This window comes from Triturus cristatus, chromosome 8 (assembly GCF_964204655.1).
Source record: "Triturus cristatus chromosome 8, aTriCri1.1, whole genome shotgun sequence".
NCBI classification, from domain to species: Eukaryota; Metazoa; Chordata; class Amphibia; order Caudata; family Salamandridae; genus Triturus; species Triturus cristatus.
The window spans coordinates 339,527,621-339,552,417 of NC_140591.1; the positions used below are offsets into that span (position 1 = coordinate 339,527,621).

Here is a 24,797-nt window from a genome sequence, read left to right on the forward strand (position 1 = left end):
TTATTTTTGTTTTCGTTTTTAACACATAAATAAAAGGCATTGTCATTTACAATGCCAATAGCTTAAACTCGAGTAAATGCAAGACCTATTGCATTGCGAATGCTTGTAATGGTAAGTTATGAACAGCTCCATCCGTATCAGTCAAGCCTGTGTATCTGTGTGGTGCTGCATCCTGACATGTGTGTAGGTGTGTGCCCACTTGCGCGTGATGCTTCATATGTTCCTGAATGAGCACCAACTGTAATATTTGACACTGTGCACCTGTGCCACTCTGCCTTGGCCTCAGTAGGTGTACATATGTGTTGTTGCATATGTTTCTGGAGGAGTATCCGCCTGTGTTCCTTTACGTGAAGCTCACCTCAGTCTGTGTGTGGTTCTCTATATGTGCCTCAAAAAGTGTCAGCTTGTGTGTGCATCTGTGCGCTTTCCTTTGACCCTGCCATACCATACCATGGCTGCGTATGTTTGTTGCGGCAGATGTTACTTGAGGTGCGAGGGAGTTCTGTGAGTGTGTGAGAGAGAGAGAGAGAGAGGGGTGTGCACGTGTTTGCTGCTGCAGATGTTCCTGGAGGTGTGAATGTGTTCTGACAGCAGTATGTGTGCATTGCTGTGTGTGTGTGTTGCTGCATATGTTTTCAGAGAGAAGCCTCGGCGTGTGTTGACCGTGTGCATGTGCGCCACCCTGCCGTGGCCGTGTGTGCTCACGTGTTTTCACAGCAGCCCTGGCCGGTGCCTGCAGCCTTGTGTGCGGGCGGAGGGTAGGGAAGGGGCCGCCATGCAGAGCACTGCTCTCCCCTCCCTCGTCCCTGCTTCTCACTTGTTGTAAGTGTCTCTGGCTCGGGCCTTTTACAGTGACCTATTTTCGCGCTCCCTGTGGTTGGATGGGAAGTTAATTGCGGCCTCCCTTTAGGAAGGTCACTTCCCCTGCTCCCCTCTGATGAATCAGCTATGGGAGGGGGGTGGAAATTGGATTGATTAAGCCGGGTGTTAGCAGAGGATCCAGGGGATTGTTATGCTAATCAGATGAGATCAGCGGCCTTGGTGCCCTTCAGGCTGGCAGGTAAGAAGAAAGCAGACCCCCATCTGCCAGACAAAGGGGGCAATAGATTCCTTGTAGCCCCCCACCCCCCGGGCCTGCAAGGTACTTAGGGCTGCTAGAGTATCTCTGCCCTGAGATCCTGCATACTGTGGGGTTAGTGCCTTGAGGCTGGCCGGCAAAATGGAAGCAGATCCTGAATCCAGCGAGTCTTAGATGCGTAATAGTCCGACCCCAGTGCTGACCGCCGCTGCTGGAGTGGCACGTACAGCTCTCCTCCAATGCTCCGCAGCTGGCCGCCCTCGCTCACCTGCCCGCGCACATTTAAGCCGTAAGCTAAAGTGAAAGTGCGCCAAAGCGCTGTGCCCGCACAGCAAACGCATGCACATCTTGTGCTGAAAGGCCGCAGGGGAGGGAAAGTGAAAGCAAAATGGGCCTGATGGAGACAGGGAGGGAGCGCGCAAGAGGGAACGCGAAAGCGTGCCATGCCGTGAGCGTGCACATCGGCTGTCAGGGCTCAAGCGGACATCGCCAGAGAAGACACGCCATGAGAGTGCACATAGGCTGTCCAGGCGCGCGCACATGTCCTGTCCCCCTTCGCCCACCAAACCGACAACAACAACAGTACTTCGTCGCTAGGCGAGACCTAAAAACGTCCTCATTTTGCAGTGATAGGATATTTTTCGTAAATACAGGAGACTTGGTACTACAGACCCAAAAGCCATTAATGTAGTGTGGGCCATATAAAGGCTACACATTAATGAATGAATATAAAAAGCAGATAAACGGATGAAAACAAAAATCAATCAAGTCTAAGTGGTACATTCCGAGGCACAATTTCAAGATAAATACTTTTATTGTGAATTATTTGACTAAATAAAGCACTGAGACAATGCTGTAAAGTCTGTATGAGGCCTGTTGATTCCTGGGATAAAGAACAAAAATGAACATGTCAAAGCCGGATATTTACAAATGTGCTTAAAATTTGCAGATATGTACCCAGATGTCTAAGAGGTATTCTGGGACATGACTGTGTTCATCTTAAAGAACAGATCAAGATCATGTATGGAAGAGCCAAATCTCATAACATTTCCATTTGAAACTGATGCGTGCGGACAGTGATCTCAAAAATCCCTGCTCCAAAGTTGCCAAAGCCATGGAGATTCTTCTAGCTAATCCTGCATCAAATTGTTCAGAGGAGCAGTCCTTCTCCTACTTAAGTAGGGGGACCCTACCTCCAAAATACAATGGGAAAATAAACGCTGGACGCCACAGCTCTGGCCAACAAAGAACAGAAGCTATGCAATGAAGCCGCCATAGCAGTCGATCCCACTGCGACTCAAATCTGTGTCTGTAGGTTGCACCCATCTCTAAAGCAAGGACACTTAAATCACTTAGCTATGCTACGGATTTAAGACCCCTTTATGGGTCTCCCAAGAACTACAACTTTGCCATCCTTTAAACAGTGAACGTGACATTCCACATTTTGAAAGCTTTTACCACTTTTCAGAGGGTGAATTCACATTCTGGAAAGCAGCACTTCTTTGTCAGTTTGCTCCCATGCGCGGCAAGCAAATGTGGTTATGAGTAAGAGCATCTATGACGTACCTTGAGAGTTCGGTTCTGGCAAAGTCTCTCTCGCCACCAAGTGCATCACTGTGGTTTTGCCCAGAGGTAGCTTTAATGCTGTTTTGAAAACAAACAAGGACAGGGGTTAAACATATTGTCTCGTAGTTCAACACTTAATCTACATGAAACTATACTTTTGATATCTCCCTGTGAATTGGAGCTCTATAAAGAAGCACCAAGTTTTTTGTTTGATTTATTACAACGTAGATTAACTGAGGCCCTGATTTCATAATGCTACGGTGACACTGAACATCAACTGCTAAAGACGAAAATTAAAGGAAATAAGTTAAAAACATCAAAACTTATTACATAATACCATGTCTTTTCATAATTTGCTTACGTTAATGCATAGTTTTTAGCACAATGTATCTGTTGTGCCCAAGATACACAACTCCAAACCCATGATGACAGACTGGATTTATATTTGTACAGCAGGTGTGTTAGTAGGGTCTTACAGCCATGTGATGCATTTTGCAAGAACAAAGCATGTCTAATTTGCTGAATGCTCAGCTCATTGTATCCATACCTTCATACATCAAGGGATATTTTGCACTCTTCCGATTTGCTTATTCGGATAAAATCTTCGAAACATCAGTTCAGTGCATATCCCCAAAACATTACAATAATCACAACAAATGCAAACACAACTAATCCTGAAAAGAAAAATATTATAGGCATACATTAGCAAGTAGAATTTATTAAAAAATGCTAAACACTCAATTCCCTTTGCCAACACATGCTCCCTTCTAATCTTCTCTCTCTCCTCCCAACTCTCCATTCTGGATAGGATGGGAAATCTTTCCAATACCCATTGGTCCAATCCTCAACCAAGCAATTATGATGGTCAGATATAAAGCCGAAGAGATTCATTCTGCTCCTTTCTGTTAGGTCACCAGTTGCCAATTGAAAAAGCTAATTAGGCTCCTCTTCAGGGACCTGGCCCTTGGATAAGAGCAAAGACTGAGTGAAGTCATGTTCGGGAGAAGGCGACATCAGGGTCCACACAAAATATGCATGAAAAGTAGTTCAGCGAAATTCCAAGTATAAAGATTCTACAGCTGAGCCATGGGTCATGCGTAAACCCACACGAACAATGACAATATCCACCTGACGCAATGCGAGTAATGACCTATTTGCAGCTTGTCCCATGACACTGTACATTTGTGGGATGGGTTTTCTGACTAATCATAAACCTAGGGGGCTGCACACCCCCAAAGCTGCTGCTGCCCTTGTCTCAGTATCGGCAGTATGTGTTTTGGCCCCATCCAGCTACAGAAAAACAATTAGCTTAAACAAAAATTAGCACACTAAATCAGTACAACAAATTTAAATAATAAAGCCAGCCTTACAGTCCTTAATGACATGTTTGAACTACAAGCTAGTCTGCAAGCATAAGAGGGATCCACACAGGAAAGGCCAGAATGTACAAGTTCAAAAGCACAGGGGCAATTTCAAATCCAACGACAGTTTTCTCCTAAGCAATCGCTTAAAGAAGCACAGAAGTAAATGATTTTCATTTGTTTCTGCGGCATTTATTCCAACAGCAAAGTGTTGACCATGGCAGATGTTCACGGCCAATGGCAGTGAAGGAATCGGGAAAACCCAACAAGTGTCCTATTTGCATGATACCCATTACCACAACAAAGGTTAATATCCCGGGCAAACATCCATAACGAGGTCTGAATTGTGGAAGAATACGGTGCAGAGACAATCTAAGTAGATGTCATATCAAGCCGAAGCAACCGGTCACGGGCTGCAAGAGAGCTGCAAGACACCAGAATAGCTAGAAGAGTACAGGACTACCTACCAGAAGCATTTTCATTGTCTAGCTCATTTAAGAAGCTTAACCATAACCTTGTACAGAGTTCTTTCTGCAAGTCATACGGATGTAACCTTTTAAAGAATGCGTTTATGGGGTTAAAAAAAAGATGTTAACTAAATTACTATGACTATGTATTTATTTATTCCGGACACCTCACCCTGCTAGCCAGTTTTTTTCCCACGCATCCCAAGCCATCATTTTACTCCATTTTAATCAAAGTGAACAGCTTCCATAAGAATTGTCACCTTGTTATGTCCAAGTGCGTGAAAAGAATACCACAAATGCACTCACAGGACACCCAGCTTTAGTGTGCCACACACCTTTTTTGAGTCGTTTGACTTTAAGGGAGTGTGGACCAACCACTGGTACAGTTTTCTGGCTTTTTAAACAGCTGAAGAGTTAGAGGTTACTAGGCATGGCTAGCAGAAGGCATTAGGTTTCTTTTTCAGTAAAAAGTATTTATTGTTTTAAAACATTTCGAAGAAAAGCAAGGACATCGATGTTTCTGTTTTTAAATGCAGGTGGATGTGATCTCCTTTTCGGAGTAGAGAGTTGATTTAAAAAACCCACTCAGCAAAGTTTGCTCCGATTCGCTGCTCTTCACCCGTAGATGACCCTGGCTCCTACGTCGTTATCAATAGGAATGGAGCAATTCCTGAGTCAAGAGCCATGGTATGACAATCATGAAGTGTCCACGCCGAAGATTTCAGCTGCAGTGGAGTCTGTTCTAGTAGGAATTGTTTGCATTGAGAACTAAAATTAAAAAGTTGGACATTTTGCTTTTAATTTTTCTGCCATATGTATCCAAATAATATAGCACAGCCAGCTAACGTTTCTAATTGAGCAACTATACTGCTTTTGGTAATGCTCATTACCTCAAACATGACAATCAACTACATCACTTACGTTATTACATGTGACATCAACACGGACATCACTGATGCTTTATGTAGGGTACAAAAGTAATGTCCCAGGGTTTATCCCTATAATATATATCTTGCTGAAAACCACTTCCCTTGTCCAGACATCAATACATTTTCTCGACCCCTCTTTTTCGGCAAGTTTAAAAACAGCTATCAAAGTAGAAGTGGGAATGAAATCCAAGCCTCAATTTGGTTTTGATCTGTTCACCAATTTTACCTTGTCATAGCCAAATAATTACCCAAGGGAATGAGAAATGCAATTTTATCAACCCCACCTATAACCGTCCCTAATTGATCAGAGTGAAACTTTTCAAGTTCTAACTTATGTGGATGTATATGTTTTGGGAATAATTCCTTTAGATTCATGAAACAGGGCCAATTTTATAAGCAATCTAACACAGTCTTTTCTGTGGACTATCGAATAAGTCCATGGCTACAGATTGAGTGCAACAGCACTCCATATTTCGGCATACATCCTCACTTTCACAGCACTTGGTGCCATGTGCCTCTGGCCCTATCACCAATAAATCTGCAAATATTTAAAAAAATATGTTTAGGATACAGATTTATTTGCTAAGCTTCATGAAGATCGATCATAGGGCGGAGAGTGTTATATTAGGTATAAAGGACCCCAAAGATGTTTTGCCGTTCATACCTCCTTTGACAGCAATGAGAGATCAAAGTTTTTTTGTTTTTTTTTTAAGAATCTTTTTATTAAACCAAAGTCAGCATTACGTTGTCATGATCATATATTTGGAATGAAGTACATGTTCACATTAACATTTTCAATCTTACGTGCATTTCTTATTATAACGCAATTGACCGAAATCCTAAATCCCTGTCCGCCCCGTGCGTAGGTGTCCTACTGCCGCCAATCCCCTGTAGTCTTCCCACCTTTGCCATATTTTACCCCATTTCTTAGGGCAGCCTTGGCTTTCATAAATCGTTTGTTCTGCCGCACTGCACCAGTCCATATCTTTTTCCACTGGGAGACCAGAGGCGGTTGGGCCACCCCCCCAAGTTCTGGCTATATTCCTTTTTGCAACCATGGCCGCCACTTGCAGGCATAGTTTTGAGTATTTAGGCCATGTCGGTTCTCCGGTCACACATAATTAAGTGATACCTAGCATCTGTCGGGACTTGTTCGAGCACTTCAGTTAGAATATTTACAATTTTAGTCCAATATCTCTGTATTGCCGGACAATCCCATAAAATGTGAAAGAATGTCCCTTTCTGGGTGCACCCTCTTTGGCACTCCTCTGTCGGGAACAGACCCATTCGGTGCAGCAGTGTACTAGTGTAGTAGGATCTGTGTAGGATCCGCAACTGTATTAGTCGGAATCTGGCCCTGATTGCCACCTCTCTTGGGCTCTGTACCGCTTCGGACCAGTCATCATCTTCTAATAGTCCTACATCTGACTCCCATGCCAGATCAAAGGTTTTCTTGAATTACGTGCCATATCTCATTTGAATCACCCTTCAGAAGCCAGATCACAGACTAAAGAGTGTTAGGGAAGTACAAAGATAAAAGTTACTCATTGTGCAACAGAGTTACGTGATTATGGCTTGTTAGAGGAGTACAAAGATAAAATTCATCAAGGTGCAAAAGAGTTAAAGAGAATATGGTTCGTAGTTTCCAAACTAATTGTTTAATAAGGAAAATGTTATTAGCTATTACGCATACAAAAATCTAACAAAAATCAGTAGAAATAAACTATTTAGAAGCATCCTCACACAAACTAAATGTCAGATTAATTAGTTTTACCACAAGTTACGTACAACTTTCAGTTTTCATGTAGTTACCCCTAACCCAAGACGAAATGAACGTTTATTTTAATTAACGAGATTATCTGATCCACTGGGCTGTAGGCATGCTCAATGTTCTCTTGATTGACAGGGCTCAGCAAAATGGTCGAAAACATGGCCGGTGGGGAGAACTTCATAATTCCATGTGTCAGCGCTCACACAAAATATATTCAATAATTGCTCTTTTAACTAATAGTGAAATCCTTACATATTTATACAAGACCTGTTATGATAGCTGAATTTCCACTTAGGAAGAACTTTAAAGTAAGAGAACATCAACATACACCTAGCATGGCTCATTACCTCCAAGTCAAAGCAATTAAAACGTGCAAAGAGGATTCTATGTTCTGAGGCAGAGTTCTACAAGGGAAACACAGTGACCAGTCTGCAACTAGGGAACGGTAGGGCAAGACTTGCATCCCATGCACACATCTAGACATAGGAAAATGCATGTGGCACACCAAAGCAATCATCATCACCCACGTAGCCCAGACGCAATCCATAAATCACTATAGAACAACTGTGTTAGGCATCACTCCTGTTACTAGAGAGACTCGCATGTAAGGGAAAAATACTAACTTTAACACAAGCACATGAGGGCACAGGCAGCCACATACACTGGTTGCGTTCGCAATAAGGGTGCAGCATAGACAAATGATTAGGTTACCTTACAGTAGGTATATGGAATTCCCTACAGATGAGCCCTCTCTCCAGCCGTTTCTAGCACAACAGCAGATCCACATCCTAGTAGACTTTCACTAACCTAGAGGCCACATATTTAAATTCATTGTCTAGGCAAGGAGTTCCCATACTTTTGTGTACTAAAAGCTACTTCTGTTCAATGAAAATCATCCAGAGCTACTAATATTATCAGAATTTTAATACTCCCCAATTCAGACAAGTTTATATTTCGGTCTAGAATACACACTTCAATTTAGTATACATTATATTATTTCAAATAAGCAAAAACTTCGAATTTAGTAGGCCGGGCTGCACAAAGAGCAGCTACTTATGGGTAGTTGGAGAGCTACTGGTAGCTCGCAAGATACCCGTAGGAGAAGGCTGGTCTAGGGTGTGTAAAATGATCATCATTATATGAAGCAATAATCTCACCTATTTGCAAGACATAGCCTTTCCTGTTCAAGGACTTTAGCTGTAAATAGGATCACTCTAGCCTTTGAGCAACATTCATTTCCTCAGGACACAAAGCAGACAGACCAGGATCAAAACCGGAACTACCCGTCCCAAACTCCGACTGAACGAAGAATAAGATCACTGCTCAATTACCTTCTGACGTCACCTCTTCCCTCCTTTGTAAGGGAACAGGACAAAGAAGAATTCCTGAGCCCATCTACATTTAGAATAGGCATGTTTGGGTTACTCTAAATAGGAAGGTACCTTCCTGCAGAAGGTAGAGGATTACAGTGGTGCGCAGAGGCACAGGGGCAAGTTCACATTTTACCCTCACCAGCTGTCATCGAATACTGGTTCAGTAGCAGAAGTGTACTTAAGGCCACTATGCTCCTGAGCTAAGAGTGAATCTCCTTTCTCCACCTTACCTGCGAGGTTACTGTGCTCACAAAGTAGTCCTTGGATGGTTAAGGGCATACAAACCTCAAACTGAGCACCAAAGCCAGGGGTCACCACTGCCTTAGTAAAATTACGAGTCTTGTGTCCTCTTCCAACAACCTATAGCAAGTACGCTTCTGACGAGAAGAGCCATCCGTCCTCTTCGATAAGGAATCAGGGTACAGTAGTTCCACAGCCATAAAACTGTATTTAATACCTGTGAATACATCTATTGCATCAAGGAGACAGCTGCACTCTTTCCTACCTATGTATTGTGCAAGAGGCTAAGTAGTCGGGGACAGTGGTTCTGCACATTATTATCTCACTTAATGTCTGTGAGGAAATCTGCAGCAGCCCTTCATGACCAGGGAAACTCAGAAATGAACATCCAGCTGGACAGTGATACTACAGACCTTAATCTTCATGCACTATTTATGAGCTAATTGTGAAAGTAGTCATTCAGTTCTTTCTAACCCTGGTGAGCACATCTGTTGACTGTCCGAGTGACACGTATCTTCGTTGCCTACAAAATATTTGCCAGGACACCTATAGGCTGCCAGCGGAACTGCACCCTTTATTCTATCTGATATTCCAGCCTGCAGTTTAATCGTGTTCTCCGTGTAGACATCTATTAATTTTGAGTGGAACAGTAACTACTATTTCTAAAGACTGACTGAGAGGAAATTTGATAGCTGTTAGTAGTTCAGCCATTTCCCTCCCTTCTTCAGAAAGGTTACACCACAGTGATGTAAGAAAGTATCTAATTACCAATGCCTTTTTGTGATATAACAAGTGATGCCATCAATGTCGTTTGTGCTGTCACACCTGAAGTCATGTATAACCCAACAAGTGAAGTCCTGGATGTATAGCTAAACATAACATAGGAATTTCAGTTTTTGGGCTTTCGATGGGAACGATACTCTTCATCTGATTTATTTAAAGGGAGGTTTTATGCTTTTGTAAGGCACGTTAGTATGAGGCCTTAACCACAGCTTCCCTTTAACAAACGTTTTTCAGTTCATTCCTAATTTTAGCAATGCTATACATTGCATTGTGACCCCAGTGGGAGCTGGGTGCAGGGCTAGTCTTTAGCCATCCCTTGAGTTTAGTACTTGTACCTCAGTACTTTTGTACATAAAGCAAGTATAAAAGTAAAGGGAGTGTCCTTTATCTATACTCTGAACTTATGTCTTGAGTGTTTATGGTTTATAGGATGTAGCTTTGAGCCACTCCCTGTACTTGTACTCAGTACCCACTGAGCACAGTCTATGGCTATTGTCAGTGAGAATAGACAACATGGCGCTGCACTGTTTACAGGACCCCTGCTTCGAGTATCAACTTGGCAACGCTATAGGCTATGCCTCAGAGCTACAGGGGAAGATCACACCTCAAAGCCAAGTTCTGCAGCCACTACTGCCTATCTTCCTTTGGCCGTGACCCTAACAATCCGCACATTAAACATTTTGAGAAGCAGGAAAATGCAGATTCCTCTCCTCTGGGGTGTGGTCTATTGTTCCTCCCACCCAACCCCATGTTGAGTTGTGGTGTTTAGGTACCAAGTACAAGATAGCAATGGTATATTTTCCCACAATAAGGTTCATAAAACAAAACCTGCTTAAGGAACTGGATAGATAAAATGATCAGCTCTACAGAGCCAAATTTGATTCCAAGCAGAGGTTAACAATCTGGTTAGCAAATCAGTTCCCGAAGACAACTACCAGTAGAACTATACATTTGTATTACTATTGCTTTATGAACACTGAACAGATTTACATCAAAGGAGCGGAACCAATAGCTATCTTCTTGAGCCATTTATTTCAGGATTTGTGTAAATCCATCCAACAGTATTTGTTGAAGTGGGGAGAGAGGGGCACTGCGCAAATCTGAATTGGATATGAATTATTTTGAGGCTCTATGCATTTCTTTTCTTTCCTAACCCACCTTGACCAATGATTACAACGCTTTCTGTGGTCAAGCCTGAAAGCACAAATGGCTTGTTTTCTGGAATGCTTTGACAAGACTCATCAGGTTTGTCCAAAGTTATTAGGGATGAAACCCTGATTTGTACAGGTAAAGTGCAACTTAAGTATAACTTCATAGTTATACATAATCTTTTAGCTTACAGCAACCTGATCACACAACATGTACTGCAGTTGATAAGATCTGTATTACAGGGTATTGGAAGATGTCTAGAAGATGCATTGTAATACACGGAGTTCACTTTGAAAATACATGGTTATAGGCAAAATAAAACGTGTATTACAAACCTGTGATAGAACACTTAAAACAAACACTGGCAAAGCCAACAGGTCTTGCTTTTGGGACCTATTTGCGTTGGCCATGCTTTTTGGCAATGCTGAAATATTCAGTAAAAGCAAAAAAATAAAAAATAAAGATGTGATGGGGCAACAACCGTTAGTGGCTGCATCATTCTATATAAACGCTCATCACATATGTGCATATCTGCTGCTTGACTCCCCACTACCCCAATCTCACACTTGCCGGTTCCAACCAAGATAGTGGAAAATATCAGGAATCTTCAGATAGTTGCGTTCATTCAGAAGGATCATCTTCTGGATCAAATACAGTTTCGTTTCAGAAGCAAACAGCACAGCACTGAGACGGCCCAGATTAACGCAACAGAGGAGATAAGAGCTACTATTGATCAGGGAGGAAGTGCAGCCCTTGTTTTGCTCTATCTTTCGGCGGCGTGCGACACTTCGATCACGGCTGATCGATCGTCTTCATGACATTAGTACAAAGGGGGGTCACCTTGACACTTGAGGTCCTTCCTCACAGGGGAAGAGCAAACGGTGGCTTTAAAAGACTTTGTCTCCAAACCTTTCCCACTTCCATGTCGGGTTCCTCAGGGGTCTTCTTTAAGCCCCTTATTGTTTAATGTTTATGTAACTTTACTAGCAATTCTGGTCCTTTGGTTTCTTACCAACATCATATGCCGATGACAAGCAAACTGTCATGTCTCTATCCATCAAAGATAACACAGGAACCTGATTTCATGCAATCTGTCAGTAATTGGATGAACAATAATTGACTGTAGTTTAACTCTGGTTAAAAAAAAAGTTATCCTTTTCGGCAACCAGGTTTCTTTCTGGTCCCCATCTTGGTGGCCAGAGGAATTAGGAAAGTTACCTACACCAGCTATGAAAGCAAGAAACCTGGAAGTTTTAATAAGCAACAAGCTCACTTTTGGAAATCAAGTCAATACACTCATTTTACATTTTGAGGATCATAAAAAAGATCATTACTTTCTTACCCTCAGATACACAGAGAACAGTAGTAACTTCATTAGTCCTTTCAAAAATAGACTATTGCAATAGTCTTTATCTTAATATATAACAATGTCATTTGAATAAACATCAAATCGTGCTGAATGCAGCTGCACGTTTGTTGCTAGGGATCCCAAAATGTAAATCCATTGCTGGATCCCTTCACAAACTACACTGGCTACAAGTTAGACAGTGGATTAGGTTTAAAGCCCTGTGTACTGCCTATAAAGAACTACATGATTCTGGTCCAGGTTTCCTGAAACATAATTTTAACTGGTATGAGAAAAACAGAAATCTTCGCTGAGCAGGGGCAAAAAGACCTAGAGCACCGAATTTAAAACCTGCTTCCTGGGGAGGCAGAAATGTTGTGACAGGTACTGCTAAAATCTGGGATCTTCTAACCCTTTACATCAAGTCCATATCCAATCAGGTCTTTTTTAGGAAAGCATTCAAAACTTTTTACTAATTAATAATAAGGCAGTCTATTCCTCCTGTTCAGTAGAGCTAGCGTGAAGACACCTAAAGGTAACTGTGCGCTTTCTAAGTACTGGTAACATAACATAACATAACATGAGGGAGACAGCAACAAGGGTTCAGAGTGAGAAACGCACAAGGGAGACAGTAACACTGAGCACTGGGAGGTTGTAAGAGCAGAAGTAAATAGGAGAGAGAGTGAGCAGCCTGGAGAGAGAGCACACATACAGCACAGGTGAGTATTTTGGGGAGAGGGGAAGAAACAAGACGCAAGAGCTGGAAAACACTTGCACTCAGATTGAGTACTTAACGAAAAAGGAAAGAGTAGCCCCTTAAAATTAGCAGTGGAAGGAGACAGGTAAAGAGACTGTTACATGAGAAGAACAAACAAGCTGGACAAGGAGAGTCACTGAATCAGAAGCACGGAAATGAGTGACAAAGCCAACCAATGGTACGCAATAGGCGGGCTGTAAGGCCCTGCAAATTCTTGGTAAGGCCACAATTGGTCTTTTGCAACCAGACAGCTTGAGCTGACTGAAAGGCTTGACCTCAATATGATGTCTGCGGGTGACTGTAACACACGAGCACTAATGTTCACTGTTGGTTTTTAGGTCTCGCCTATGCAGCGCGCATGCGCTGCACAGGAGGGCCTTTAGCCGTCATTCTGCTCTTTTTCAAGCACACACGTGCTTGTGGTGGCATCCACCTTGCGGGAGCGTGCAGCGGCGCGCCACAAGCACAAGTGCAATGCTTGAAAATGAGTAGACTGCGCGCGTGCGCATGCACAACTTCCGGGCTTGTTCCTTCGATCCAGTTACCAGCAACGCGCGCGCACCACTCCCTGTCCTTTCGTGAGGCTGTCTTCTACTTTCTCTTTCCCTCTGCATCTCCCAGTCTCTCTTTCCCTATATTTCTTTCCTCCAAGTGTTCACACTTTTTCTCTCCCCCCCCTCTTCCAATCCTTCCCTCTCTCTCTGCACGCTCGCTCACTCTATTTCTTTTACTTCTTTTTTTTAGGACTTGTGCCTTGCCTATGCCACTTCACAGGCCCCTGTTCAATGGGAAGAGGTAAAGCAGGGTCGCCTCGGATAGTTGCTAGGGTTTGGCAAAGAAGCACGTCACGTTTCTGTGAGTAGCTTCAACAACTCCCAAACTTTTTTTTACCATTTAAAAATATATATTTTGAAAGACTGGCAAGCAGAGTAGAGAAAATGGCTTGGAAGAAAAGACTACTGCGACATGTTCGTCTATTTCCAAATTAAATCATGATATTGCCAAACAGCTTATCACCAGCGTCGCACCCCAGATTTCCATTAGGGAAAACGCCTAATATATATTTTTCTTCCGTGAAAACCCTTGTATTTTAGAGAATTGATGACATCCTTTTTTTCCGAAGTCCCGTTACTCCCTTGTAACAGTTGCCAATGTCGTCCTACAACTAACACACACTATAAATCGTAACCTTTGAAGTGCCGGTGGTCCTGCTAAGCACGGAGCTCAACAGAAGGACACTGTCGTACAGGGCAAAGTTCATGATGTATACGTGGTTTATTTGCAGTCAATCTTACTTTCAACAGCAGAATGTAACATAAAAGCGCAGTCGGTGGCAGTGCAGGAAAAACAAACTACAGCAGGACACGTTGACAACAAAGCATTCGTCCCGACATGCAATAGTAGCAGGCAAGCCACCCCATTTTTAAAGAAATAGGATTTCTTTGCTTAGCTCTTAAACACGTCAAAATAGCTTGAGCATATTTTGAGATCTGAGTAAACATCGATGTATATCAATTAAACAACCTCGGCGATGTGAAAATAATCAGAGCCGAGCAAGATTTCTTCAAGCCAGGGGTGGTGGGGGAGTCCTCACTCCAGAAGCATTTCTAAATAAATCAGACTGGCGTGTTAGGGTCTCTTTTCAAGAAGATTTAGGGGGTTCCCGTCCATTGAATAATGCCCTTTGACCACCCTGACTCAGTCGGGGTCAGAAGATGGATGTCTTCCTGCTAACCTACATTCCATATGGCATTTTCAACACCCCGTGACGAGAGGTTAGATATATTGTTGACAGAAACGTGGCATTCTGTCTAATCACAGGATGCTCGGATGATATGCTTAATGTACATGCAGCCGGTGTTTGTGGAGTTAGAGCTTTGAGTGATACAGGATATCACAAAGTGGGTTGCTATGAGACACATTTAGCTATCTTTATCGACATATGTTAGCTTTACAAAAACAATGAACAAGTGCTGGAGTCCTTGTGCAAACATCTGAGCAGCGTTTTTACGCAGATTTTTTTTTTTAGAAATATCAAAAGGGCAAATCAGGTGAAATAACAGGTTTACACGAGCAAAGTAGGCTGAATCATTTACAAAATAATTAGACAAAGTGAACAAAATGAGTATAAATCTCTCTCTCTCTAAATCGCTCTCTCTCTCTCTAAATCGCTCTCTCTCTCTAAATCGCTCTCTCTCTCTAAATCGTGCTCTCTCTCTCTAAATCGCTCTCTCTCACTCTCTCTAAATCGCTCTCTCTCTCTCTCTCTAAATCGCTCTCTCTCTCTAAATCGCTCTCTCTCTCTAAATCGCTCTCTCTCTCTAAATCGCTCTCTCTCTCTAAATCGCTCTCTCTCTAAATCTTTCTCTCTAACTCTCTCTCCCTCTAAATCTCTCTCTAAATCTCTCTTTAAATCTCTCTTTAAATCTCTCTCTCTCTCTCTAAATCTGGTTGGTTGACATGCTAGCTGTCTATTTGGCAGTAGGACGTAGCGGATACTCAACAGTTACTATGTAAACACGCATTTGCATAGCCATTAGGTCTAGCTTTTGGTATAAGTATTTAGTTATGCAGCACAATATCCTTGCTGCAACAACATCAACCGTTGCATGGCTAAACATTTATAAGGTCCCCAAGGCGAGACCTATTGGCTATGCCAATGCTTGTTTTGTTAGTCAAAGCACAGTGTGAAAGTTGGTCCCCAAAGATGCATTTTTCTAAACTGCACAGTATTTCTAAAAGAGGAATATAGTATTCCAACAATGAAGATAGCACATTAACAGAACAAACCTATTATCAAATGAGCAGCTACGGACGCAGCCAGCACATACCAGAAAGTTAACAGAAATTATAGGTGTTAGTGCAGAAATTAGCCTCCACGAAGTATGCTGATTGTGGCTAACCAGAACAGATTGTTTCCTTTAATCAACACCACAATGACGCACTTAAATGAATGTGAGGAGGCGTAGAAGAAAGTCAGGTTCCTGTTAAATATAGCACATGGAATATATTGGTGTTTTGGGTGCACAGATCTAATGTGGGCCAACACCACAAGAGAAGGAGACCACGCTGAGGGAAACTGACACTGGCACCGGACTGCACCATCCTTAGTCTATGACAAATTCACACAGACATGACTAGATGATGGATGAGGTTATGAAGGAGCCCTGTGGAGGGAGCAGAAGAATCTCAGCTCAACTCGGGTGTCCAATTGTGCACATTATCCTACTCAGAGTTTAACTGTGGCTCGGCGTGCGATGAAGTGAGAAAAACAAGTAAAATACAAAAACGTTCAGCAGACTGCAAGCTAATGCTGATTTTAGATGCACGGCGACTGACTACATAGCACGGTCTGCTACTGAAACTGGCAGCATTGATTTGGTAAACAGAAAAGCACTTTTAAAATTCATGTCTACTTATAGTGTATGGGAACTGTTTTAAAACCAGTGAACCAGTTGTTTTTAGGGCTTGCCTGCGTATCTCTTTGGAGACCTTCTGTCACCTTACAGGGGACTTTGAAGTTGCCAATTACTCACAGTTGTTTGGCTTCATCGTCACCCTAATTTGCTGGCTTCAAGCAGATGACTTGTGCGTGCTTTACAGTCAGTGACTGCCTGTGTTTGTCCTTCCCTTGGAGCATGGTCACTTTCCTTGAATCCTCTAATGCGATGTGTCCCATTAACAAGCACTACTTTTTTCTTTTCATTTACCATTCGTCAAGAGTGCAGGTGGTCCAGCTGAGTCCGTCGTGTTCTTCTCTTTCCCCACTTGCTTTCTCTCTGGGCCATCCATATTTTTTCCAACCCCCTACCGCACACCCTCTGTGATGCTTCTTTCTCCCACCTGCCTGCGTGTTGCTTTCGGCTGTCCATGTGTTTGCTGCTGCCTAACAGCATGGTTAAAAGCATCGGCAAAGCCAATAGGTCCCAAAGGCAAGACCTTGGCTTTGTTAAAGCTTGTTTACTGTGTTCCTGGTTTATTTGCATTTGGAAACTTCCAGGTGGCACCCACTCTAGTCATACTTTGCCACTTTAAGTCTCATTAAATCAAAATGTTAGGCAAAAATTTAATGCGAAGAAAACTCCAAACTTACAAAAAGGCTTACACTCTTAAACAAGCAGTTGCAATGCAATAGATCGCGCCTTTGAGAGAGTTTGAGCTATTGGCATTGTAAATGAAAATGCCTTTTATTTACGTGATGAAACTCTCGCAAATGGGAGACCTACTACATTGCAAATGCTTGTATAATGAGCAGCTGCGGAGCCTACAGAAGGCATTTAAGGGGGCGGAGCATCAGTGATGCTATGACAAGAGTCTGTTTTGTATGCACACATCCAACTCCGGAGCCCCATTTTGCAGTGCTTCGAACCGACAGCCTGAAACACTGCAGTGCCGGGCAGCTGGATATCCATGTGCATTAACACCCGAAAAACCCCAAGAAACCATGTACTATTTCCCAAATGCCTGGCACCAGGGTGGTTGGGGGCACTGCAAGTGACAAGCACTAACTGACTCCATAAGTCATACTGTGCATTACCTAAAAACGTGAAGAACCTGGGGTGTCTCGCTGTGTGTGGTTCCCGGTAGACTCCTGCATCAACTGCATGTTCCAGTGGGATTAGTGCGTGTTCCCTTGTGTGCAAGTGCTCGTGGGCACTTGTCTGAGATGGAAAATCCACGCTCACTTGGAAACCGCTCCTGTAACAGCACCCTCAATATTCCTGCGCCACGTTCACATACATATATTGCCAGTCGGAGTTATGGCCATGTTCTAGTCAGTCGAAATATATATCCTATCGAAGAACAGCATTGCAAATGTCATGTTAAGGACCGCCACACATGCGTGCCCAACTCTAATATTTATTAGCACTGCGAATTTTGCTATCGTTGTACATGTTACCTTTCATTTGCTGGTTATCTGCAGACCGCAACAATGTAAAAGGGTTTACAACGACCAATACATAGGTGGAGGACAAAGTGAATAAACGAGCATTACAAAGGAGGAAAGAGAGGGCCACCTGATTATCATAGAGAGCAGCATCGTCGTTCCTTGCATTGAAATAAATGAAGGACAATGTGTGAGCTATTGTTATTTATATGGTAGGAGTATTTCGGCCATTTCAGAATAGTGGTTTTACGGGAGAGTCCGGCAACTGTTTTAAATAATTTGCCAAATTGAACATTTCAGTAAGAAAATGTCCGAAATCTAAGATATGCACCTTTATACTCTTTCTACTGAGACTAATAATAGTGTAAGGTGTTAACCTCTGCAGGAGCACCTCCCTCCGTGCCATTTAATAGAAGGTGCTGCAGTTTAAGAAAGAAAAGAGGGACTCAAATAAATAGTGAGACTGCGCAAAGACGGCTGGATCGGACAATTAATTGAACACAATGTCCAGCACCCACAATTCCTCTCGCTTTTTAATCAGAGAAGGAAAAGTAAACAGCCTTCAGCAAACGGTGTTTGACATTTTACATTGTTTGTGACGGCAAAGAAAATGTAACGCATACATTTTTATACTTTCTGTGTTGTATCTAAATAAGATAGACTGGAACAGATACAGGAGGCGGGTGGGCGTGTGTAGATCTGCAGCTCTACATGCCAAGAACAGATGCATACTGGTAAGTAGCATATTCCGTTCGAGGCATATGAGCTGCAGATTACACACTTTTGCATAGACTATATAGCAGTTCCCAACCTTAGCGGCAACCACCGGTATCTGTTGCAGTGGTTTGAAATAGTGCTTTTAGTACAGCCTGGCCCACACTAGCTTGTTGCTTGGTTTGCACATCTACACAGTAGTGTTTAGTGAAAGTGTGCGGTGTTGACCATGTAGCTGCTTTGCAGATATCATCTAATGGGATGTTTATTATTTATTTTATTTATTTTTTCAATTTATAGGGCGCAACAGCTACCCAAAAAGGGTTTCCCGGCGCCTAGACACAGCTAGTTTGAGGACAGGAAAAAGGAATAGTGGCTTCTCGAGTATTACTGTTCAAATAGCCAGGTCTTAACAGACTTTCTGAACCTAATGTAGTTTTCTTCTTTTCGGATGAAGGGAGGGAGTGTGTTCCAAAGGGAAGGTCCCAGATGGGCGAAGGATCTTCCACCTGCTCTCGCCCGTTTGATCTTGGTACACAGAAAAAGGCTGCCTTCTGTGACCGAAGATTGCGCTTGGGAGTGTAGAGGTAGGCGAGGGATTGAAGGTATTTAGGTGCTATGCCTGCTTTAATTCTGAACATATAGTTCAGAGCTTTAAAGCGGATTCTGTTTTCGATCCTTAACCAATGGAGTTCCCGACGATGGTTCGAGACTCCAGAGCTTTTGGGAATATTACATAGTAGACGAACTGCTGCGTTTTGCACCACCTGTAGTCGGCCGACAACAGATTTGTTCGCGCCCAAATACAGAATGTTTCCGTAGTCAAGCCTTGATGTAATGAGGGCATTGACTACGGTTTTTTGCGTGGACAGAGGCAGCATCCATAGGATCTTCCTCAACCATTTCACTATGGTGAGGCATAGGCCAGTTAATTTACTGGCCTGTTGATTCATGGATAAAGAATTGTCCATAATAAAGCCCAGATTTCGGGTATGGGTCACCGGAGTGGGAAAGGCGCCCATCTGGTCAGGCCAATGTCCGGGATTCCACAGATCTTTGATGTTCCCTAGAAAAGCCATAGAAGCCCCTATCTTTGGTGTAGAATGGGCTTTAGGGGGAACGGATAGCGTTCGTTTTGCTTTGTGTTAGCAAATCTGGATGCATTTTACAATCCACCTAGCTATCCCTGATTTTGAGATGGGGTTGCCCTTGTGTGGTGGAGAGAAAGAGACAAACAGTTGTTTGGTCTTTCTGAAAGGTTGTGTTCTTTGGATATAGTAAAGTAAGGCTCGTTTGACATCTAGCGTGTGTAGAGCCCTTTCTGCAACAGTCTGAGGTTGCGAGGAAAATACCGGTAATTCTACAGATTGGTTTAGGTGAAAAGGGGAGATGACTTTAGGTAGGAATTGTGGGTTGGTACGGAGAACAACCTTGTTCTGGTGCATTTGAAGAAAAGGTTCTTGTATGGTAAGTGCTTGTATCTCACTGACCCTTCTAAGGGAAGTGATGGCTACAAGGAAAGCTGTTTTCCATGTGAGAAATTGCAGTTCGCATTTATGCAAAGGTTCGAAGGGCGGTCCCATTAGCCTTGTGAGAACGATATTTAAGTTCCACACAGGTGAGGATGGTACTCTGGGGGGAATTATTCTTTTTAGGCCTTCCAAGAAGGCTTTAATGGCAGGTACTCTGAAAAGTGATAGGTGCTGCCTGTTTTGTAGGTAAGCTGCAATTGCTGCGAGGTGTAGCCGAATGGAGGTATATGCTAGATTACACCTTTGTAGGTGGAGTAAGTAGCATATGATGTGTTGCTGCGAGGTGTAGCCGAATGGAGGTATATGCTAGATTACACCTTTGTAGGTGGAGTAAGTAGCATATGATGTGTTGTATAGACACGTCTAGAGGATTGATTGAGTTGTTATGGCAATAAACAACAAATCTTTTCCACTTGGCAGCGTAGCAGGCTCTAGTGGTAGGGCGTCTAGCTTCTCCGATGACGTTCATACAGTCAGGGGGAAGGTTTAGGTATCCGAATTCTAGGATTTCAGGAGCCAGATCGCAAGGTTGAGCTGAGCTGGTTCCGGGTGCCTGATCTCTCCATGGTTCTGGGTTAGGAGGCATGGTGAGAGGTGTAGCTTTTGGTGTGGTACTACCGAGAGTTCCAGCAGCGTGGTGTACAACGGTTGTCTGGCCCATGTTGGAGCTACTAGGATCAGCGTGAGGGAATGCTGTTGTAGCTTTCGCACCACTAATGGAATTAGTGGGAGAGGTGGAAAAGCATACGCAAATTTGCCTGACCAGTTCATCCATATCGCATTTCCTTTGGACAATGGTTGTGGGTATCTGGCGGCGAAGCTTGGGCATTTTTTGTTTTCCTGGGTGGCTAATAGGTCTATTTGTGGATGCCCCCACGTTTGAAAGAACGGGTGAAGAACCTGCGGGTGAAGTTCCCACTCGTGGATCTGTTGCGTCTGTCTGCTGAGCAGATCTGCCATGGTGTTTTGGACTCCTGGGACATGTTGGGCTAGGAGAAAGATTTTGTGTGGAATTGCCCATCTCCATATGCTCTGTGCTAGTTGAGAGAGCTGTGGAGAGTGTGTGCCGCCTTGTTTTTGAATGTAATACATGGCCGTCATGTTGTCTGTGCGAATGAGGACTGCCTTGCCTGAAATCTGTGCCTGAAAAGATTTTAGGGCTAGAGAGATTGCTAGTAACTCCAGATGGTTGTTATGGAGTAACTTTTGTTGCGGCGTCCATGTGCTCTGCACTGTGAGGTGTAATAGATGAGCTCCCCAGCCGGAGAGGGATGCGTCTGTTAGTATTATTTGTGGAACCGGGTCCAGGAACGGTCGACCTTTGGAAAGGTTTGTGGTGTTCCACCACTGCAGAGAGCGATGGGTGCGACCGTCTACCAACACCAGATCTGTCAGTTGCCCCTGGGCCTGGTTCCATTGGCGCGCTAAGCACTCTTGGAGTGGACGCATCTGGAGTCTTGCGTGGGGCACTATGAAAATGCAAGAGGCCATCATCCCTATCAGTTGCATAAACACTCTTGCTGTAAGGGAGTGTTGAAGTATGAATCTTTGTCGCAAAGCCTGAATGCTTGCAATCCTGGCCGGATTGGGGTAGGCTATTGCTTTTGAGGTGTCTATGGTGGCACCGAGGTATTGTTTTATGGGGGATGGTGTTAGTTGGGTTTTGGTGGTTCACCGTGAAGCCTAGTTGGTGAAGTAGTTGGATTGTAGTGGCGGTGTGGTGTACACATTGGTTGTAGGACGTGGCTTTTATCAGCCAGTCGTCCAAGTATGGGAAGACGTGAATGTGCTGTCTTCTGAGGTGTGCCGCCACTACCGCTAGGCACTTGGTGAATACCCGTGGTGCTGTTGTGACTCCGAATGGGAGCACCTTGAACTGGTAGTGTTGCCCGTCCACTACAAATCTGAGGTACTTTCTGTGAGCATGGTGTACTGGAATGTGGAAGTGTGCGTCTTTCAAGTCCAGTGTGGTGAGGAAGTCGTTCTGGGAGAGGAGCGGAAGCACCTGCTGAAACGTTCCCATGTGAAAAAGGTCTGAATGTATGTATGTGTTTAGGGGCCGGAGATCTAGAATAGGTCGTAGAGTCTCGTCCCTTTTTGGTATTCGAAAATATAGGAAGTAGATCCCTAAATTTTGCTGATTGACGGGAACTTGTTCTATTGCATGTTTTTGTAGGAGGGAGATTACCTCCTGTTTTAGTAATGTGGAATGTTCTTGTGACATTGGGCGTTGCCTGGGTGGAATGTTTGGGGGGGTAGATGTTAATTCCAGGCAGTATTCTGACCGAATAATTTGGGTCACCCACTTGCCTGAGGTGATGGTCTCCCAGACATGAAGGAAATTTTGAAGTCTGCCCCCGACCGGAGTGGGATGGTCTGGAGGGAGGGGAGTCATTGGGTAGGCGGTGTGGCAGAGCGGGCGGTATTTGTTTTGCCTCTGCCTTTATTATTATTTCCCCTATAGCCGCCTCTTTGATAACCCCTTGTGAAGGTGGACTGAGTGGGGGATTTGAAGGAAGTGGACGCGCTATCTGAGGAGTAGCCTCTAGGTGTACTCCGAAAGGAAGAGCGGCGAAAAGAGCGCCTAGGAGGGTGTGACTGCAGGGCTCCCATGGACTTTGCCGTATCGGTGTCCTCCTTCATTTTTTCGAGGGCCTCATCTACCTTTGGGCCGAATAGGTGTTCTTGGTCAAAGGGATGATTCAGGATGGAGGCTTGTACCTCTGGTTTAAAACCTGATATTCTTAGCCAAGCATGGCGACGGAGGAGGACGCTAGTATTAATGGCCCTGGAGGCTGTGTCTGCTGCATCTAAGGCACAGCGTATAGAGGTGTTAGTTATTGTCTTACCCTCTTGAATTAATTCATTGGCCCTAGTCTTGTATCTTTCAGGGAGGTGGTGCATTATGGTTTCTAATTCATCATAATGTGCCCTATCGTATCTGGCCAATAGCGCTTGGGTGTTGGCGATACGCCATATATTGGCTGCCTGTGACGCAGTGCGCTTTCCCGACGCGTCCAGTAGCTTTGACTCTTTGTCAGGTGGTGGTGCTTCGCCTGACGCCTGGGAATTTGACCTTTTTCGTGCAGTGGAAACCACTAGGGAATCTAGTGGCGCTGGCCCTTTGATATAGGCAGCATCTGTGGGGGCAGCTTTGTACTTTTTCTCTATTCGTGGGTTAAAGACCCTGGCCCTGACTGGGTCCTTAAAAACCTCTGGCGCATGTTTTACCACCCCCTTGAGCATAGGTAGTATGGAGGTAGACCTATGTGTGGTATCAAATGTGTCGAGGAGGAAATCCTCCTCCACTGGGTCAGTGTGTAACTCTACCCCATGATAGTGTGCCGCACTTTGAAGTAGGTGGTGGAAACCTAATGAGTCTTCCGATGGAGATGGCCTGGAAGGGTAAAGATCATCTTGTGGGACGTCGGGAATATCTGGGTTATTATTGTAGTCCCATGGGTCTGGGGATCCTGTAGGGGTGGGGTCTTGGGGCACATCCCCTGTATCGTGATATGGGTCCCCCTGATCATCGTCTGGAGACGGGGTCAGAGAGCGATGAGGTGGGGGTGGAGAAGGCGGAGGGAGCGGAGGTGGAGAGGGTGGAGGAGGTGGGGAAGGTATTCTGAACGGGGAGGTAGCAGAGTCCTTCCTCTTTGGAGGTGGAGGCGGAGCCAGTTTGTCCAAATGTCTCTTTTTGGAAGAGAGTGCCAAATGTCCAGTTTTTGGATCCCTGGTGAGAGTTTTTTGTAAGGGATCCGGTGTAAATAGTTCCTGTGACAGTGTTTTGTCCGTCGGCGCCGAAGTCTTCGGGGCCGATGACTTTTTAGGCTTGTCCGTGCCAGTTTGCTTAGCACTGGGCTTGGGAACCTCCGATTACTTGGTCGGCGCCGAGGTGGGCTTCGGCTTGGAAGTGTCGGTGCCGAGGGCCTTATGGGGTTTGGACGGTACCGAAGATGGCGTCGGTACAGAAGCGCTGGGTTTCGACCCCGAGGACTTCGGTGCGGAGCTCGGTGTCGAGGTAGAGACCGGTTTCTTTTTCGGTGCCGAAGTGTGTTTCTCGGCACCACTGGATCTTCGATGTCGTCTCCGAAGATATCGACTGGAACGGAGGTCGAGGTGTGTGCCATGTTTCGTCTGGCTCTTCGGTCCCGAATAGTCTTTTTCGATCTGAAAGACTTACAGGCCGGACAGTCTCGAGCCTCGTGTTCAGGGGAGAGGCAGCGGTTGCACACCTCATGAAGATCGGTGTGGGGGAATTTGGACCCACATCGAGGGCACTTCTTGAATGGAGTTCTTTCCATCAGCCGGGACCGGAGCTTGGGTAGGCCTGAAGGCCGCCGTCGACAACTGGAACCGAAGATTTGTCGATGAGAAGGTGCGTTGATTGAGGAGATCGCGATCGAAACAATACCGCGATGTGAGGTGAGGATTTCGCTTCGATCGTCGAACTGGAAGTGTTCGGAACCGGAGCGCGAACATTACATCCGAGCCCGATGGCGGAAAAAAACAATCTGAGGATGGAGCCGAAGCCCATGCGCAATACGATCCAAAGGAGGAGTCACCGACCTCGTGACTTCCAAAGACTTTCCAAGAGGAAAAACAAACTGCAAACATCCGGGCCCAACACCAGATGGCGATCTATGCAAAAGTGTGTAATCTGCAGCTCATATGCCTCGAACAAAAGAGTTCCAGATAAACAACACTTAAAGATGAGAGCGTAAAGATAAGGGAAGTAAGGCACTGCTCAGTGGGATGATACAAATGGCGGTACAAAGAATGACTGACCAGTAGGGAGGAAGCCTTTTTCTAGGAAAGTGTAAGAGAAGAATGTAAATGCATGG

At 44.4% G+C, this 24,797-nt stretch overlaps 1 protein-coding gene across 1 annotated transcript in view; it reads right to left on the reverse strand.

The window, feature by feature from the left end:
* UBL3 (ubiquitin like 3) overlaps nt 1-24,797 on the reverse strand; it is a 345,611-nt gene that overhangs the window by 14,806 nt on the left and 306,008 nt on the right. The window contains exon 4 of the mRNA XM_085621653.1: nt 2,645-2,722. Coding sequence (XP_085477779.1) covers nt 2,645-2,722 — 78 coding nt within the window. The remainder of the gene's footprint in view (nt 1-2,644; nt 2,723-24,797) is intronic.